The sequence below is a fragment of the Hydractinia symbiolongicarpus genome, chromosome 5 (genome assembly GCF_029227915.1).
Source record: "Hydractinia symbiolongicarpus strain clone_291-10 chromosome 5, HSymV2.1, whole genome shotgun sequence".
Lineage (NCBI taxonomy): Eukaryota > Metazoa > Cnidaria > Hydrozoa > Anthoathecata > Hydractiniidae > Hydractinia > Hydractinia symbiolongicarpus.
The window spans coordinates 17,173,947-17,195,177 of NC_079879.1; the positions used below are offsets into that span (position 1 = coordinate 17,173,947).

Below are 21,231 nucleotides of genomic sequence, written 5' to 3' on the forward strand. Positions count from 1 at the left end.
AATGCTCATTTAAGATGAGGTATTCTGATATTTCTTAAACTACTTCGAATGACGTTTGTTTTGGTCACGTGGTACACTTTTCAGCACTTTTATTCAGGGGGTAATAAAAGTTAATATTGCGCTCAAAAGGTGTAACATAAAAATTAAGTTTCGCTTTTCTGAAAAACTTTAACAAAATACTACATATAATCTGGGTTTTGTAAGAATAAAAACTTTTTGCATTTGAATTTTCTTTTTATAATTTGATATTTGTTAATGTATAGGCCATCCTTTTAATCCAATACAAAACGGTCATAAAGTTCTTTTAATGACAAAGCCGAAAGTTATTTTGTATTGTCGATTCAACTACGGTGAAATGATTGTAAAGACAAAAAATAATCATTTCGAAATTAAATAATGAATTTTATTAACGGGCTATCAGAACAATGTCAATTCAGGTATTTTTTTCGTGATATGTTATTTTTCCTTTATATTTTTTCCTAAAATTTTAGAGTCTTTAATTTCTTTAATTTATTTTCAATTTTTTTCATGTTGTTTTATGGTCAGTATCTAGTGTGTAATAAAAAAATTACAAAATTTTTGACGTAAAAAAATGAGGCAGGTATAAATGTTTTTTTATTTTATTTTAGTTAATAATTTTATTTTTTAGTTGGAAAACAGAGCTGTGGGACAACATGGAGCAAATATTTATTTTAAAGAATTTACTGTATCTGCCAGTTCGGAAGTGAAAACATATAAATTAGGTGCTTTTTACTTCGTACGAAAGTCTTTAGAATATCCGGTCGCAATCGCTGAATTTCAACTTATCTGGAAGAATACTAAAGATGGTAAAACCTATGCATCTGTTAAATTATATTTTAATCCGAATGATATCAACCCTGATGTTCACAAATTTGAGGGGATTGGAAAAGTATGTTTAATTTTGAATATTGTGTGTCAATATTGTTGTATTGTGGCCATTAAATGTTTATTTTGCTTTAAAAAAATTCATTATATATATGTTTTTTTACACTATAGCTAGCTAGTATTTTGAATTTACGTTTCACATTTCTTCTTACATTTTTTATTTAATCTACAGTATTTGAAATGAAATAATAAAATATTTTTAGCTATATTTTTGTATTTTTTTAAAAGGGGAAACTTAATAAGGATTGGAATTAAATTTTAATAGCGACAGTTACCCTTCATTAGCAGTAACTAAACTAAGCAACAGGTCCCAATGACCATTTTAAATGTATTGTATGTAAACATTTGTACTTGTTTGTAAATAAAACTGGAGAAAGATACCAAAACATACCTAGCTAACCTTTTTCCACTATGTTAAATAAAAAAGCATATATATATATATTAGACATTAAATGACCAAACATGGCTATAGTGAAAATTAAATAAGTGAAGTAACTTTACATGATATTTATAAATAAAATAATATGGAACAAATGATCTTTAAAGCTTTTTTGTCAGTTTTACTTCTGTGTTTCTATATATATATATATTTCTTTTTTTGTGTGTGTGTGTGTTGAAACTGTTAAATGGGAAAGGGAAAATGAACATAATAACTTATTAATATTTTAGGACGAAGTGCTGGAGGCGGACCAGCATACTGTAATAGAATGTATCAAGTTTCCACAATGGGAATGCCACTCTTCGCTGTGGTATAAAAACCTTGGTGGGCTAGCATATAATGGTATTCCGCAAGAATTCTACCAAGATGGAACAGGTGTTGTTATAATAAATATCAATGTCAAAAAAGGGACAGATGTTAAAATACTAAGCTATCCTCAGTATTGCCGTTATAAAACATGCCTTAGAATGCTAAGAGCAGGAATAAAAATGACTGGAAAGACATTACTGTCTCGAGGTGGCCTGGCTGTCAGCAATACAAACACAGTAGTGCTTTTTTCAAGATGGCGCTTCAAAAAAGATGACATTCATACATTTTCTCTAACAGCTGATATCCAAGGTATATATATCTTATGAAACACACATTTTAGCTAAAGGAAATTGCAGTGAATTTCTATATAATTTTCTACAAAGCACTATGTCACACAGTGTGAAGATAGCAGAAAATCTAACAAAATATTTAGTAATTACTCTCAAATTTGTGCATATTTATATGTTTAACTCAGGTAATCTGCAATGATTTTTGTACTGAATCATGTACACATTTGAAGGAGAATTATGTTTATGTCATTGGGTGACCCAAATGCTAACTTTGTTGTCAACACTCAACATACTAAATTACCAATATCTTCTTCACTTTCGTCATCTGAACTGCTGTCACTTTCTTTAAAATATTCCATATCACTTTCCTCTTGCAATGAATTGTTATTAAAGCTCATGAGCACCTTTAGACCTTTTTCTTTGCCACAACAATATTTGTAAGCAATAGCAAGAATTCGCATTACTTTTGTTGAAGAAATTAAATTCTAATTGTTGTTTACAAGTGCCAGACCACCTAGGTATTAAAGAAATTTAATGGTTATTGCTTAAAAACCATAGACCAGCATTATTTTTTTTATATTTTGAAATTTACGACATAATAGAAACCACAATTCATAAAACAGGCTTTCAATTTGTTATGTTGTTTAGGAAATTTAAATTGGGTAAATTCCTATTGGTAGGATGATCATATCGTGGTCCATCATCCCGCTAATGTCTTTCATCATCATGCTGCGTCGCTTAACCTTTATACCACTTGATAATGTACATTCCTTATATGTCAGGACCAAGTCAAATTATTGTGGAAGCTCCTCTGGAGGATGAGCCATGGAATAAAAGCCAACGTCTATATGTGTTTATTTCATTTTTTCCACAATGACATTTTTTCAAGAAGGAACTAATGTGGCAAACTTTTTTGCAAACTGCAATCTCTCTTTTCCCTTTCTCTGTTGGCACTTTTCTGAAAATATCTGCATTTTGACATCCATCACAACTTTTCTTTTTGCCATGCTACAAACGAACTTCTCCAATTCATACATCATTTCTTTTCATATAGCTCCTCACTGCCAAGTCTAACATCGCAGTTTGTAAAGCTTCAATTTTCTTCAAGATATTGAGAGGCCTTACCTTTTCTTTACCACTGAAAGAAGGAATATAATCATAGCCAGTGAATGCATGGTAGGCCAACAAGAAACTTTTCACCTAATTTTGTTTACAACTGGTTGCTTAACTCTCTTTTCATACTTCCAGTCACATTTGAATATTTTTGACATGCAACAGCCCAAAGCTATGATCAAGCAGTCAGTATCATCTGTCCACATTACAACTTTTTTTGGAGCTTTGCAATTCTTCAAGTGTTAAAATATTCTGCTGTCTGCATCTTCATGAGTACCACCTCATGCCCAATGACCCCATTACCAACTACAAAACAGTAGCTTTTGTTGTGTGAATTAACAAACAACACCTTTTCTCGCAATATTGATGTTCAACTTTACCTCATGCCCAATGACCCCATTACCAACTACAAAACAGTAGCTTTTGTTGTGTGAATTAACAAACAACACCTTTTCTCGCAATATTGATGTTCAACTTTCTAACTTCCTTGCATCGATAAGAAAATCAGTCAAGGCATGTTTGAATGACGTGTTTTTCAAAGCTTCTAGCCAATTGCCAGATATTTTTTGTGAAAAACCTGTGATACAGTAGGTAGATTCGAATTCAGATCGCATTTTCTTTCTAAATCTTTAATCGATGGGGTGAGTCATTTATCTACTACAAAGTGTATATTGTTGCTGTTGAAAGATGTTGATCTTGCCATAACGTATACTTACCCACTTAATCAAACGTTGAGGGCAAATTAAGGTGAAGCTGCATAAAAAGCATAGCATCCACCATAGTTACATCGACATAAGATGATAATGGAATAAGCGTGAATGGGTACCTTAAAGTCTTGTGGATATCAACTTTCTTCCTTATTGCAATACTAAGCAAGTTTCCGAGAATATCTCTAATAATGCAAGCAGCCAACACTTTTCCTTTGGCAGCTCTCACCTTTTTTTTGCAGCATCTGTTTTAAAAGATGCTTTTTTTTCAGGCCTCAAAAGATTTGTTTTTATCGTACACGATAAATCCGACTAGGAATTCAAGTAATGGTACACAAACGTGTACAATCGGAATCGGGTATGCCAACAAGAAAATACGTGGAATCAGGCGCCGTGATCGTGTACGTGTAAACTTGTTCACATAGACCTATTTCTATATATTATATGCACAAAACATTTTTTCTATCGTCGTAGAGCATTGCTTTTCTGTGAAGAATTATCAGCATCTCGAGGACCAAGTGATTTGTTATGTTGCAACAGAATGAAAATTCATTCTGGGTGGGCATTGACCTTGTTGGTGCTGGGAACTAAGTTGTACAGGGCCTAGGAAACTTGATATCAGACTCAGTCAGAGTGGTACTTGAATTGACGCGTTGCCTGAGAAAAGACTGAGAACGGCTTCTTTTTATTAACAAAGTTATTTTTGTGATTTTCAAATACTGATAATGAACCAATGTACTTGAAAAAACCTTTTCTGAATACTTCATACCCTGTCTCAGTGAGTGCAATTAGAGTAATAACAAAAGGAAAGCAACAGCAGACTTTTTTGCGTTATTCGTTGTTCCGTCAACTTAAATAACATATGATAAAATCATACCATCTCACAATATTTGATCTAATTAAAAGCGTTTTTCCTTCCATTGTGTCATAAAGATAACAGACAGCAAAGAACTCGACAAAGGATCAAGAAAGCATGTAGTAAGTATCGAAAACGTTAGTCAAACTTAATGTGCCTGGGTGGAATGACAATCGCAGTAAGAACTTCAAAACAATATCAAATACATTTAACTAGAAAAAAAGTATTGCACAGTTCATTCAAGCGTGTAAAGACAGCTGCTCTCATTTTAAAAAATATATATTGAAGTTTGATGTGATCAATTCAATTTTGAAAATCTACATCATGTGAGTAAAAATTATTGTGCAACAATGTGCAAAACAAAGTAGTTCATTTTTACTAGGTTTCGATGTATAATCAATTTAAAATTGTTAAAAGGTCAAGACGTGCGAGAAAAACGTGCAAGAATATTTGTTATTTAAAAAAAAATTTTCTCTGTAAGTGAAAATGTCAGATATACAAATTTAAAAATTCTTACAAATTTCACATGCACAACTTTTCGGACCCCATCTTTGATGCGTACACAATCGGTGCCTGATGCTGATTGTGCACGTAATTTTTTCAGGCCTGCTTTTGTTTTTAATCTTCTTTTCAAATCTTTTTTTTCTCATTCCACCACTGCATTATAAACTAACTTTTTGTATTTTTCCCAATGTTCCATTTTTGAAGATGTTAATTTGCTGGTGGCTCTGTTTAACAAACCATCTTTATCTTTCAGTTTAAACGGGTTTGCAATGTCTTGTAAGACTTTAAGGACTTCTTTATCACGTTTGGCTCTATGTAAAAGTGTATGAGCAGATATATACTGTATTTTTTTGGTCATATCTAGTTGATTAATGAGACTTGATATCAAGGAGGTGCGAATAAAGTGGGATTTTGCCTAATGTTGCCTGGTCTGAAATTGAGTATGCGAACCGTTGACTTGCTGCTTCTGCATTGAGGCTTTGTTACGGTACCGCTATCAGGAAGCCTAACATCGTGTATCGTGAAAATTTACACCCTGGATTGTTCTTTTTTATGGCACAATGTAGACTCAACTTATTCTTGTAGTTTTCAAAAATAATTTGAGCCTGCAGCTGTTCTTATTTTGATCTTTTTTTTGACAAAATCCAAGCCTTGTTTTCAAAAAACTGTTCTTATAATAAATAGTAATGTCCTTTGTCTGTCTATTTGTTTGTGACTCGATAAAAAAGGTAACTATGGAAAGCCTGGGGAAAAATGGAATAAATTTCTAAAAGCTGGGTCAACCCACTCATTCTAGAACTCAGATGGGTTGACTATATGCCACCGAACATCAATATCTCCTTTATCCAATTTTATCCAATCCAAAGTATATACTGAGCACATTATTTGATGTGTTTATGGCTTTACACAATTTCTAGAAAATTTTTGGGAATGTCATCAACAAGTATTTCAACCTTAATATCTCCTTAACTCTTATTTGATCGGTATCTCGAGCTCTAGTATGTAATTTTAGTTTATAGACTGTTTATTGCTCTTGTCCTCAAAATGTTAATTTCTTAAATGTTTGCTTTCTTAAATAGAGCTGATTTTCCAAAACTCATGTTTTTATATTTTACTAACTTCAATAGGGTTTGTACATAAATTTTGAAAATAGTTTTCCTGATGCTTTTGGTCCAGTTCGTTACATATAATTATAATCCGTCTAACCCAAATCTTAGCATGGAGAATTAACGTTGAGCTGCCTGATGATGATGATTTTTTAAGTGTTTAATTTTCACTTCGTGATCTGATATAAAATAACTTGTCAATTCAACAAATTGGATCTTGTATCATCATAGTGTGTTATCTTCTGTCCCCCCTCTCAATGTAGGTATCCCCATTAAAATTTTGGATGTTATCCCCTTAACTTTTGACAGGCGTTCCCAAATGAAATCAAACTTTGCACTTGTAGTACATCATAAAAAATAGAATCAATAAATATTTCTCGATTTATCACACAAAAACTTGTTTTTAGGAGGTTCAAAATTTTTCCATTTAAAACCCTTTTTTGTAAATTAAATGTTCAAACACAGTAAAATTGAGTTTGTTGATCAAAGAATAAACTGTAGGACGGTTAAAAAATACCAAAAGAATAAGCAGAGTTAAACTAATTGTTCATCACAGGAAAGGCTCACTGTATTGTTAAAGCAGTAGGGATGAGAAATATACTTAACATATCAATTTTTTTTTACAACTATTTCTTTGTTTCATGCAATAATTCTGGCCTTTTCGATTTTGTGGCAGTTGCTAAAGTAACTGCAAGAAGCAAGCTTAAACAGTCTTTATGCAATGATGACATTTTGTTAAAGAAAATTAAGAAAAACCTGTTCTTGTGTCACCTGTCAACTTTCGAAATTTTGTTTTAGTTCTCAATGTGACTTTGATTAGCTGAATATTCCCTGCCCTTCCTTTACCTAAACAAGCTGTCAAAAAAGTTGTGTTTGATTTTTTATATTACATGTGTATCAAAATTTTGTTTGCCTTTCCTTTCCCTAAACAAGCTGTCGAAAACGTTGTGTTTGATTTTTATATTACATGTGTATCAAAATTTTGTTTTCCTGTTCTTTGTGGTTATATATGCTACCATACTTTGTTCAATTGTACTTTGTTGATTTTAGTTCCGGTTTTCAAGGGTCGACCTAGAAAAAAGAAAAACCAACCAAATGTGAATCTTCCTGATGAAAAGATGGATCTTTTCATGCACCAGGAAAAGGAGGAGGAATCATCAAATGATAAAAATTGGTCAGTTCCTGTTACACGGATAGCAGTAAGTGCAGATACATCAACAATCCAACTGAAAAGAGTTTCACATAAGAAGAATGGCTCAATAACATCTGAATTACAATTGAAGTCTTTGGTCCCATTAGATTACAGGAAGGTGAGCTTCACAATCTTTTTTTTTTGTCTTAATTCAACAAATTTTAGTTTTTTTTAGTAAATTTTAGTAATTTATGTAACAAATATAGTAAGAATTGGGAGATGGGGTATATAAAGCTGGGTTTCCACTTAGCTGGATCAGACCAGACTGGATCGGCCTGGACCGAAATCCAATCCGGTCCTGGTGCCAATATTATTTACAATCATTTTTATGAGCGGCAAAAGTTTGTAAACAAATATGGCGGCTATAAACGTGCGAGTATTGTTACTCCTTTTGCTTGCTAAAAGAAGAATTCGGCAAAGAAAGAGGAACAACAAATCCAAAAAAAGATTTTGGGTTCGGAAAATCTTCCAAGAACGCAAACGAAAAGGAGAATATCATTTGTTTATTCATGATATGCTGCTGTTGACCACAAGTATTTTTTTAAACATTTTTGCATGCTACCTGATAAATACGAAAACTTTTATCATACGTTGCTCCCTTAATTAGGAAATCATCGCTGAGACGAGAAAGCATATCTGCAGACCAGCGTCTTTGTATCACACTAAGACATTTAGTAACGAGTGATGCCAAAGCTACTATTGCAAGTAGTTATCGTGTAGGACCAACAACTGTTGGTGGAATAATCAGTGAAACTTGTAATGCCATATGGACAAAATTGTTAGAAGCAGATTATCTAAAATGCCCAACATCGCATATTGAATGGAAAAAGGTAGCTATTAGATTTGAGAAACTTTGGCAATTCCCCAATTGTGTAGGGGCAATCGATGGGAAGCATATTGTTATGCAGGCTCCAGCGCGTGCTGGCTCTTCTTTTTTTAATTACAAGAAAACACACAGTGTCGTATTGATGGCAGTTTGTGATGCCAGCTACAAGTTCCTACTAGTTGACATTGGTGACAGTGGTCGCCAGAGTGATGGAGGAGTATTTTCAAATGGGAATATCGGAAATGCTGTAAATGAAAATTTGCTTAATCTACCTCAACCAAGACTCTTCAATTGGGACAATATGACAAAATTTCCTTTTGTTTTTGTTGGTGACGAGGCTTTTCCCTTGAAAACAAATTTAATCAAACCATATCCGGGTAATGTGATTAATGATAGAAAACGTATATTCAATTACCGATTATCGAGAGCCAGAAGGGTTATAGAGAATGTATTTGGCATAAGTGCTGCAAGATTTCGATTATTTAGAAGGTCAATTATTGGAAAGGTTGAACATGTTGTGGAAGCAACCAAAGCAGTTGTGGCGTTGCACAATTTTTTAATGGATGATGGAAAAATGTATTGTCCTCGTGGTTTTTTTGACAAAGTCAGGAATGGCATTCTGACAGAAGGTAGCAGGAGAAAAGGTAGCAGGAGAAGTAAATTGTCACGAAGCATTCAGAGACATTGGAAGAACTAGTACAAACAATCATACTTTTGGTGCAAAGGAAGTCTGGGATAATTGTTGTGAGGAGCTGTACCTTGGCAACAGAACGTTGTAAATTCTACCTTGGATGTGTTTGATAAAGTATCTTAGTAAAATCCAAAGCACATTTTTAAAAACAATTATACACATCTATATATATATATACTCTAACACATCTTTTTAAAATAATATTATTTATCACGAAACTGGCACTTTCCCTGGTTACAATTTCATGTATGAAAAAGAAAAAAACATTGTATATACATGGAAGGGAAATAATCCTAAGAAACCTTATGTCTGTGTGAAAGTTTACAAGATTTTCAATAGATTAACAATAAGTTGAACCTTTATATGCTTCAAAAACAAAACAAACACAGCAATGTATATAGACATATTTTTTTTATAAGAAACCAAACAAAACAAACAAATATACTGAAAATACAAAAAAAGAAGTTCTAGGGTTTCACTGGTTTCTTATAAAACATATGTAAAATAACTAAAAGTCAATCTTGGAATTGAATGTCAAATAAAACTTGTTGGATTTTTATTTTAGCCAAACCTTTTTTTTTTCGTGTCAAGTCCTTGTAATGTGTTGACTAAACTCAAAGAAAATAACCTGTAATCATCCTCTTCAGCAATTGATAGCTGATTTGGTGGAACACTTGATAAATGTTTATCTAAAGTCTGAATTAAAAGCATATCTGTTTCATCCTTGTTTGAAGGTCTTCTCTTTATTGATTCAGTGTGTGCACGACTTTCGCTTGCACTACTACTCATATATTTGTATGGTGGTGATGCAAATGAAGAATCGTCTGAAATCTCAGCGTCTAGAACCACGGACAAACTAGGACTAAGGAGTTGGCGAGAGGAGGGCTGATGGAATGTTTGTAGTACATAATCTATTAGAAACGCTGTCGTGTAAAAATGATAATTCTGCAAAAAAGTTACATGTTGGGAGCTTCTTGTTCCCAGCACTAGAACGTGTAGCTTTATCTTGTTTGCTTAATGTTTTTCTGTAGTTATCTTTCAACTTTCCCCATTCTTTCTTTAACATGTCGCCTAAAAAAGCAAAAACATTAATTGTTAATTTTCCATCTGCACATACAGTATGCTAAATTTACACACACACTTAAGTACTATTGCAAAAAAGAGAGTGTGAGAAGTTAGCTAGCTAAGTGAAAAATAACACTCACTTGAAATTTTCAGTTTGTTACTAATCTCCTTCCATGCTGCCTCTTTTATTGAGATCTTTAAAAGACCTCAGGCTTGTGTTCCATAAGACTGGATATGCCCGAATAATGTCAACAAGTTGTTCTCAAGTTCTGCATCATTTAAAGCTACTTCCTTGTTGTTGCTGCTCTTGAATAGCAGTTTGTACAGGCTGTTCAAATTGGGAAGCTGAATATTCGGTGAGACTGTTGTCACGTCCATTTAAAATGACCAGAAAAATACTCGTTCTTGATTGGCTTAACCATCGATCCAGCCGGATCGATCCAGATCGATCCGGGGAAAGTTGAATGTTTTTCAACTTTTTTCAGATCCATTTTGGATCGTTCTGGACCCAAAATGTGCGCAATTTGCGCATGCATGGACCAAAAATCCGGTCCGATCCAGTCCAATCCGGTCCGATCCAACTAATTGGAAAGCAGCCTTAAGAGGTGGTAAATAATCCATCTTTAAATATTCTACAGGTGTTCCGAATTTATACCATAAACATCAATTCTTCTGGAAAACCTACCTTTATATATATTTGTACAACAGCTTTTTTATACATATGACAGCGTTGTCCTATTTATTATTTTATAAGTTTGCCAGGTTTTTATTTACCAAAATCAATAGGAACAAAGTCCATACACGATTGTCAATCTTTTGAGCATGAAAAGCACAAAAAATGTATTGTAATGTAACCTGATATTTAACAACGCGAATAACAGGTGTAAATGTCAACTTATTGCATATTGTTGAGTACTCTTTTTTCATTAAAATATATTTGTGAAAAAGAATTTGTGTGATAACTCAAAGTTTATAAATATTTATTCTTTGATCTCTGTCCTCTGAAATATAAAAGTATAGATTATTTTTATTAGTTACACCCGTTAGCGAAGTGAAATATGAATTTTGGTCTGTCCACAACTTGTGTCTGGATCTGCACAAATTTACTTATCAAGAAAAAAAGTCATAATAGTGTCATTTTAGAGTTTTTGAGTTTCAGTTTTTTTTAAAAATTAACATTATTTTTTCTATAAATGGTTTAAAATGCTAGTACACATTATTATCTGCAGATTTTATTTTGTTCCATATGCAGGGAAAGTCTGGTTGCTAGTCAGCAAACCTAAAATGGCCCAAAATTAGGTTTCCTTCGCATCCTTATATATGTTCGTCACAGCTTATCTCTAGATCCATTCATTGGATTTTTTGCACTAAGTTACTTATCAATAAATGATAGAAAGGGGCTATTTGAATTTAAAAAAAAATTCACAATGGCAGCATTTTGTTTTGCATTATTTGGTCTCAAAAATTGTGTGCATTGTAATGGCTTCTGTAATTTAATATAAGATACTAGCTGTATGCCCGTGGAAGAATCCACTTTTTTTCTCATTGGTCAAGAGTACAACAGGGAAAAAAAGTATACTAAGGGCAATCAAAAACACCAACATATTTCGTTAAGCCAGTAGTCCTTGCAGAATTTCTCAGATTTTGTCATAAATATACAGTTCGTACCACATACCAAAATCAGCTACAGTACAGTCTGAATGTAATCTACCGCGAACGCGAAACTTGCATGAATAGTTACACAGAACAATAGCTTTTGTTTTTTTAAGAAAATAATTGCCTCTCTGATAAACAATGACCCCACGCGATCAATTGTTTAATCACAATAGGTTGCAAGATCAATTTTAGCAATCTATTTTGCGCGAACTCTTTTGAAAATTTTAATTGCAGTAATTAAGCGTTTTTTTTAGATCGCATTTTAAAAGTTTGTAAACAAAAAGCAGCGATAGAGATGTTTTTTAGATTGCATTTTAAAAGTTTAAAAACGAACAGCGGTGATAGAAATGTTTTTTTAGATTGCTTTTCAAAAGCTTAAAAACGAACAGCGGCAATAGAAATGTTTTTTAGATCGCTTTTAAAAAGTTTAAAAAGTAATAGCGGCGATAAAAAGGTTTTTGTAGATCGCATTTTAAAAGTTTAAAAACGAAAAGCGGCGATAGAAATGTTTTTTTTAGATCGCTTTTTAAAAGTTTAAAAACGAAAAGCGGTGATGGAAATGTGTTTTAGATCGCATTTTTAAAGTTTAAAATCGAAAAGCGGCATTTAATAGTTGTGAACAATGCTTCTCATATGTTTCTTAGATTAAACGCGCTGGAATTTTTTTAAGTAATTAAATCAACAATACATTCTTGCGCAATGTATTATAAAACTTCAAGAAAGATTTTTATTATTTAATTACTTCACACTAATACTTAAGGGAATAGCTTATCAATGCATTTGCACAATGCATCTCCCTATTAGAAAAAATATAATTGCTCCGATATTTCTTAGCGGGCGCATTGTTTTTTAACACGCAAATATAAACTTGCAAAACGCTCAAGGGATTTAATTATAACAAAAGACAAACGACTGTGATATTAGCGTGTGATATTAGCGTGTACGCGGTTAGATTACATTCAGTATGTACTGTATTTGATATATTTCATACAGTAAAATGTAAGAAATCAACAGTAAACAACATCATCATCATCATCATCATTCTCTGCTAAACATCCGTTTTCCATGCTAGCATGGGTTGGACGGGCATATTAATGACCCTCTTCCAATCTGATCTAGACTGTGTTAGATCTGAACTCAACTTCCTTTGTATCAAGTCTGTCCTTATAACCTCCTGCCAAGTCTTTCTCGGTCTGCCTCTGAACAGAAAAGAAATGTAAGAACATTATTTATTTCGGTATATTGGGTGCGTACCCAAGCCCAACATTAACAAAAATCAATTATTTTGTTTCTACACATGATATCTTACACAAAATGCAAAATGTCAAAAGATCAATTTAAATATAGAAAAATCGCTCATTTCTGGTTCATCTTAATCTCTCCAATAAACGTTTATACAAAATATCTAACCTATCGTACAAATAAATAGTTTTTGTGTAACATTGCATATTGTCCTCCCTAACAAAAGTTGATCACAAAATGTTGAATTACAAACTTCAATTATTTCTCTTATCCAAAAATTTCAAACCTCACAGTTTGCAACACATAAATTGTAAGACAACTAAAATCGGTTATTTCTGTCTATTGCATACCGTACTCTTACATAGACCTTTATGCAAAATATAAAATTGATAGCCCGTCAATAAATCTACTTAATTAGGGAGGCAAATAGTTAGGTGGTGATGATGATATCATTTGCCCATTACCATTTTTGTTCCTTCCACTGTGTTCAGCCTAAAGCGATGATCAGAATAACGCATAGAATCACGTGCTTTCCACAGAGTGTTAAGAAATATCATGATTAAAAGAAATTTTGATGGTGTCACCAGACCTTTCGTATACATTTTTTTTTTGGATTTTTATTAGTCTACCATATAAAAATAAAAACTTTTCACGAGAATTCATTCATTTTCATACGACACAGAGATAAATTTAAACTTAGCAATGTAATATAGTCACATGTTAGAGCATAACAGGTCAGATCATTGTCTTTTTACCTTATCAAGAAAGCAGTGCAAATGTCTCGCGAGTGGTAACAATGCAGGGTTTTCGAATTTAAGAATCGAATATTCTGAACAATCGTAATGACAGATGTAAACATTTATTTAAGTTTGTTTAAATTTTGGTAAGTTTAAGTTTTTATATCACCCTGTAGTGTTAAAAACAGTAACAACGGATAATTACTTTTAATAGGTTAGATAAATTCTTCTCTAAGAAATACATGCTATTTATGTAAGAAGAGTGTTTTTCTTTTCAGCCTAAATATTCTTAACTTTTTGACAAATATCATCCTCATTATTAAGATTTCGGATTACATCTGAGATCTTATTAAAACGGTCGGTCTTTTTCCTCTCCTTCTTCTTCTTTAACCGATTTTTTAACCGATTGTCATAACGACACAACTTTTAAGGGCCGACCTGACCCTGCGACCTAGCGCTACGCCGGCTGTTTACTTGTCTTGATATTCGTGAAATTGGGAAAGAATGAAGACTGCGTTGCAAATTTTACCACAATTATTGTTATAGACTGTTATTTTAATATTATTTGATGAGCTATGCTAGATACTCCTTTAAAATTTTGTTTTCAATTATGTTTTCAACGAGGCGGATTGTGTTCAAATAAACCGAGCTCTAGGGGTTAAGGTACCAAGTTCTAAGACGCCATATTGATTATACTTCAGCTTTTTTGAAGAGAAGGGAAATATTTGGTTGGGTTAGTATAATTACTTAATTGCCTAAATTTTAGTTCTATCAACGTTTAAGATATTCTCCTCATTTTGTATATGTTTTCACATTTTAAGATAAAAATGTGATCACGTTTTCTAGCCATGTGTAAATCTGAAACAAACCAATTTCAAAATTTTAGCTACAATCCCGGTCAAAATATATTGGCAGTAAGGTACAAAAAGTGCAGTATAATCCTTTCCTCTCCCCTCTCCCCCATTATCAATGTTTGGAAACTTGTTAGCACAACTTTTGAACATTGATACTTGGGAAGAGGGAGCTTTGTACTTATCCTGCTCTTGCTATACGTGTAAAAAGGGTTTACTGCCATTATTTTTGACCTGGTTTGTAGCTACAAACGTAGATTTCAAGGCAGCATCCTGATGAAACCAGCTATCCTATTTATTCTTATTATTTTTAAGTTTGGTACATTATTATTTATTTTTATGTTGGGGTTGTGGCTCTCTAGCTACCTCTGTCTGAAGAGTAAAATTAGCCAAATGGAGTTTGGCTAGGTGCAACAAAATTCTTAATCAATAGTTCTTATGCTAAATGCAATTAGTGTAGGTAGCGACACCTTTTATTACTGTCATGACAAATTGCTCTGCAAAATAAAATTGCTTAGTAATTTTTTTAGCTGAACATGATAACAATGTGAACATTTCAGCCATTTCAGCCACTTGGGGGTAATAAAATCAACAAACACGTGTTTCTTCTTTTGCACTTTTAACTCTACCATCTTTAGTCCTAATGCCGTTCTAGTTAAACGGCACCGAGAGTCTAGCAAACAAAAACAAATATGGCGGCAATCTAATACCCCCACTTGACGTAAAGTTCTCATTAAAAATTACTCTCCAAATAAATATTGTTTGAACATTGTCAACAAATGTTTCTTTGGCGGTTTTGTAAATATATCGCTTTGTTTTCACTTGAAGGTATATATTCTACAGCTATCTGATTCTGTTGAAAACATTCTCTGATATAATGGTATCGGATATCGATATGTTTGGCCTTCATGTGCTTTACGGGGTTTTTCAATAACGCTAAGGCACCTTGGTTGTCATTTTTAATCACAGACGGCTTGAGGTCAAAATTTGTTAAATCTTTGATAAGTTGTGTTAGGTAGGCGGTCTCCTGAGCTGTTAGTGAGAGGGCCATATATTCAGCTTCGCACGTTGAAAGTGCCACAGACGCTTGTTTTTTCGACCTCCAACTAATAGGTGGCCCACTCGGATTGATGCTGATACAATAACCAGTAATACTTCTTCTGTTATCCAAAGAAAAAGCCCAATCAGCATCACAAAATGCATAGAGACGAAATTCTTCATGGTTTAGTTTACGAAAAGTGAATGTATAACTCACAGTATTCTTTATATATCGAAATACATGTTTTAACATAATCCAGTCTGAATTTTCAGGCTTTGACAAGTGTTGAGACAGCTTAGTTACAACATAACTCAAATCTGGTCGGGAGCAAGTCATGGCATATACAATGCTTCCCACCATTTGACGATATAGTTTGGTGTCGTTATCGGTCTTCTCAGTATCACTGGTCTCATCTAATATATATGCGGCAGGGTTTTGTTCGCATGGGGTATTCCTCGGTTTACAATCATTGAGACTGAATTGGATAAGGACATTTTTAAGGTAACGGGACTGGGACATGGTGACGTAGTCAATCCCCCTCTCAAAATCAATTCCAAGAAACGATGAGAGTGTTCCAAGATCTTTCATATTAAATCGATTCTTCAACTGGATCTTGACAGTGTTGAGCAGTTCGTCCTTACTTGATGTAATAATAATGTCATCCACCCAAACAAGTAACACAATTGGATAACCACATTGTCTACGAACAAACACACATGGATCGGCATGAGATTGGACAAAAACAATATCACATAAAAAATCATGCAGCAATTGGTGCCAATTGCGTCCACTTTGTTTGACCTCATAAAGAGATTTATTTAACTTCCAAACATTATTGGCTGTTTCATATCCAGGAGCTGGTTGAACATAAACTTCACATTCTATTGGAGCGTGTAAATATGCTCCTTTAACATCCATTTGATGAATGTTCCAATCTTCTTGAACAGCTACCTGTAGTAAAGTACGGATAGATTCCATTCTAGCAGTTGGTGAAAAGGTTTCTGAGTAATCTATTCCTTCTTTTTGACTGAATCCTTTTGCTACATAATGCGCTTTGTAAATTGGGTTGCTTGAATTTCCTTTGATGGTGTACACCCATTTCCCCCCCACTGCTTGCTTATTTTTGGGTAGTGGTGTTTCGGTGAACGTATCGTTGAGCTTCAAAGAGTTGATTTCTTCTTCCATTGCGCTTATCCATTGATCTGCGTCATCTTGTTGAATTGCGTCATTGTATGTGTTTGGAACATTCAGATAACAACAATCATAATCGGTGTCTGCAAAATCACTACAGTGATAATCAGCATATCGTGGTGGAGCTTTGCGTTCCCTAGTTGGGTATCGAGCCTCCGGATTTCTCTCTGGGTTCTCATTTTGTTCTGAACTACTTTTTGTAGCCGGTTTAGTATTGGCTTCAGTTGAAAATAAGTCGTTGCTGATGGCTGTGTTCGGCTCTTCGACATGAAATTTTTCCGTAAATTTCACAAGTCTATGTCTTGATACAGTCCTGCTGTGGGAATAGTAAACTAGATAGGCTGGACTCTCTTTATCATACCCGACAAAAATTCCTTTACGGCTTCTTGGGTCCAGTTTCTTTTGATTATGGACGTATGCATAACATATTGTACCAAAAACATGTAATCTTGAGATGTCAGGTTTTAGTCCTGTGATAAGACCATATGGTGTTTCTCTGATGCGGTCTCGAAACAACGATTTCGAATATGTGTAGCAGCCATAACAGCATATGTCCATAAATGTTTAGGTAAGCTAGCTTCAAGTAACAATGCTCTTCCCATTTCAAAAAGGGTGTGCCAGCTGCGCTCTGCAGTGCCATTTTGATGAGGAGAATGTGGAGCAGAGATTTCGTGTTTGATACAGTGTTTTGTCAGGATAGTTTTATAGTCCTGTGATATGTATTTCCCACCCCCATCCGATCGCATTCGTTTTACATCACCAAATGGAAAAATTTTTTCGTCAAAATTAAAGGTTTTCACTTTGCCGTAGGGCGCTATGTCTGCTAAAATTTTTCTAATGCACGGGACGCATCAGATTTCTGTTTTAAAAAATAAGTAAACATACATCCTGTGAAATCATCATTGAAAACAAGAGCATATCTGAAGCCATTCAGTGACGCTGGTTCTATTGGTCCGGCTAGGTCGGTGTGTACAAGTTCGAAAGGATTCGTGGCACGGATGTCTGGCTGACGATTACGAGTGTTGGTCTGCTTTGCTAGTGTACATACCTCACAGTCAAATTTTTCTCGTTCACTGATGTGCATTCCTTGAACTAAAGGTTCTAATTTTATCACATCATCAATATTATATTGTCCTAATATTCTGTGCCATGTTCTCAAATCTTCTATGCGTTTTTGGCTCACATTATTTTTGTACAGATAGTCGTTGGCGTTGTTTGATTGGAAAGATTGTTCCATCTGGGGCAATGAGATTAGCATGATCATTGGAGAAGTTGACAACAGCACCTTTACAGGTTGCGGCTTGAACAGAAAAAATATTTTGAGGGTAAGTTGGTACATACAGTGCGTTTTCAAGGTTAACTTTAACTAGTTCTCCACTTTCTGTGCGTAAGTATGTGACATACGTTCCTCTTTTCAATGCAACATTGTTTGATTTGCTCCCATCTGCCAGTTCTATATAATGTTCAGCTGGTTTGAAGTTGTTATCAATTTCAATCATATTTTCTTCAGAATTCACTATATGGGTTGTTGCTCCACAGTCCACGAGTAGTGTCTCACTACCATTAATTTTCATACTGAAGTCATCATTAATCTTGAATGCAAAAGAATGACTCTGATTATTATCACTCATCAACTTGGCCTGGTCACGGTTTTGTTTTTGGCAGTTACGGTTCGAGTGCGATGAGGATCTACAAACGGTACACCATCGTCGCCGACATTCACTCGCTTTATGTCCAGCAACTCCACAACTGTAACAAATGAGTTGTTTAGATAAATATTCATTTCGTGCTTTCATAATAGCTTCATTTTTATTAGCTTCTGGTTTTGTAGATCGGGTAGTTTCAGTTTCATCAAAATTTCTCAGAGCTTGCTTGAATTTGTGAAATGTGTCTACAGTTTCGGATTGTGTTATAATAGCAACAAAAGCTTTGTACTGATCGGGGAGTCCCTTGAGTACCATTGCAATTAACAAAGCATCACTGACATTCTCACCAGCTGTTTTCAATATGGCTGCAGCTTTTTCTGCCCTCATCATATAATCAGTTACTGATTCATTGTCACTTTTCAACAATGTTGTAAGTTGGTTGTATAGTGTAATTATTCTCGGTTTGCTACTTCCTGAATAAAATTCTCTTTGAACGCCTTTCTTCCATCATCTTTTGGTTCACGAATGACCATTGACAAAGAACGTTCATCTAAAAACTGTATAAGTTCAGCAAATGCAAGTTCATTTTTATCTGGATCAATTTCGATACTACTAGTTCCAACTAAAGTGTCTTTAAGTTCCTGAACTCTCATGTAACCTAAAATCTTTGTTTCCCATATCTCAAATTTTCGTTCATCCCCATCAAAAATCAAGTTCTGCCACTGGTTTCTTGGTGGACTGGGCCCATAACCTGTGAACATTTCAGCCATTTCAGCCACTTGGGGGTAATAAAATAAACAAATACGAAAATGGTTTTTCTTCTATATAAAATCAACAAACACGTGTTTCTTCTTTTACACTTTTAACTCTACCATCTTTAGTCCTAATGCCGTTCTAGTTAAACGGCACCGAGAGTCTAGCAAACAAAAACAAATATGGCGGCAATCTAACAAACAACAGGCTGTTTCCTGTGTTTTTATTTAAACCGTAGCTGCAATAAAGTTTTTTTTGAAAAATGCAGTTTAGTAGGTAGCGACACCTTTTATTACTGTCATGAAAACTTACTCTGCAAAATAAAATTGCGCTTTGTAAATTGGGTTGCTTGAATTTCCTTTGATGGTGTACACCCATTTCCCCCCCACTGCTTGCTTATTTTTGGGTAGTGGTGTTTCGGTGAACGTATCGTTGAGCTTCAAAGAGTTGATTTCTTCTTCCATTGCGCTTATCCATTGATCTGCGTCATCTTGTTGAATTGCGTCATTGTATGTGTTTGGAACATTCAGATAACAACAATCATAATCGGTGTCTGCAAAATCACTACAGTGATAATCAGCATATCGTGGTGGAGCTTTGCGTTCCCTAGTTGGGTATCGAGCCTCCGGATTTCTCTCTGGGTTCTCATTTTGTTCTGAACTACTTTTTGTAGCCGGTTTAGTATTGGCTTCAGTTGAAAATAAGTCGTTGCTGATGGCTGTGTTCGGCTCTTCGACATGAAATTTTTCCGTAAATTTCACAAGTCTATGTCTTGATACAGTCCTGCTGTGGGAATAGTAAACTAGATAGGCTGGACTCTCTTTATCATACCCGACAAAAATTCCTTTACGGCTTCTTGGGTCCAGTTTCTTTTGATTATGGACGTATGCATAACATATTGTACCAAAAACATGTAATCTTGAGATGTCAGGTTTTAGTCCTGTGATAAGACCATATGGTGTTTCTCTGATGCGGTCTCGAAACAACGATTTCGAATATGTGTAGCAGCCATAACAGCATATGTCCATAAATGTTTAGGTAAGCTAGCTTCAAGTAACAATGCTCTTCCCATTTCAAAAAGGGTGTGCCAGCTGCGCTCTGCAGTGCCATTTTGATGAGGAGAATGTGGAGCAGAGATTTCGTGTTTGATACAGTGTTTTGTCAGGATAGTTTTATAGTCCTGTGATATGTATTTCCCACCCCCATCCGATCGCATTCGTTTTACATCACCAAATGGAAAAATTTTTTCGTCAAAATTAAAGGTTTTCACTTTGCCGTAGGGCGCTATGTCTGCTAAAATTTTTCTAATGCACGGGACGCATCAGATTTCTGTTTTAAAAAATAAGTAAACATACATCCTGTGAAATCATCATTGAAAACAAGAGCATATCTGAAGCCATTCAGTGACGCTGGTTCTATTGGTCCGGCTAGGTCGGTGTGTACAAGTTCGAAAGGATTCGTGGCACGGATGTCTGGCTGACGATTACGAGTGTTGGTCTGCTTTGCTAGTGTACATACCTCACAGTCAAATTTTTCTCGTTCACTGATGTGCATTCCTTGAACTAAAGGTTCTAATTTTATCACATCATCAATATTATAGTGTCCTAATATTCTGTGCCATGTTCTCAAATCTTCTATGCGTTTTTGGCTCACATTATTTTTGTACAGATAGTCGTTGGCGTTGTTTGATTGGAAAGATTGTTCCATCTGGGGCAATGAGATTAGCATGATCATTGGAGAAGTTGACAACAGCACCTTTACAGGTTGCGGCTTGAACAGAAAAAATATTTTGAGGGTAAGTTGGTACATACAGTGCGTTTTCAAGGTTAACTTTAACTAGTTCTCCACTTTCTGTGCGTAAGTATGTGACATACGTTCCTCTTTTCAATGCAACATTGTTTGATTTGCTCCCATCTGCCAGTTCTATATAATGTTCAGCTGGTTTGAAGTTGTTATCAATTTCAATCATATTTTCTTCAGAATTCACTATATGGGTTGTTGCTCCACAGTCCACGAGTAGTGTCTCACTACCATTAATTTTCATACTGAAGTCATCATTAATCTTGAATGCAAAAGAATGACTCTGATTATTATCACTCATCAACTTGGCCT

The 21,231-nt window shown here is 34.4% G+C and overlaps 1 protein-coding gene across 1 annotated transcript in view; it reads left to right on the top strand.

Annotated features, from left to right (window-relative positions):
- The first annotated feature begins 279 nt into the window (after window positions 1-279).
- Window positions 280-21,231, top strand: part of LOC130645018 (AT-rich interactive domain-containing protein 5B-like) — a 30,932-nt gene continuing 9,980 nt past the window's right edge. The window contains exons 1-4 of the mRNA XM_057450858.1: window positions 280-437; window positions 650-910; window positions 1,576-1,963; window positions 7,281-7,540. Coding sequence (XP_057306841.1) covers window positions 426-437; window positions 650-910; window positions 1,576-1,963; window positions 7,281-7,540 — 921 coding nt within the window. The 5' untranslated portion in view covers window positions 280-425. The remainder of the gene's footprint in view (window positions 438-649; window positions 911-1,575; window positions 1,964-7,280; window positions 7,541-21,231) is intronic.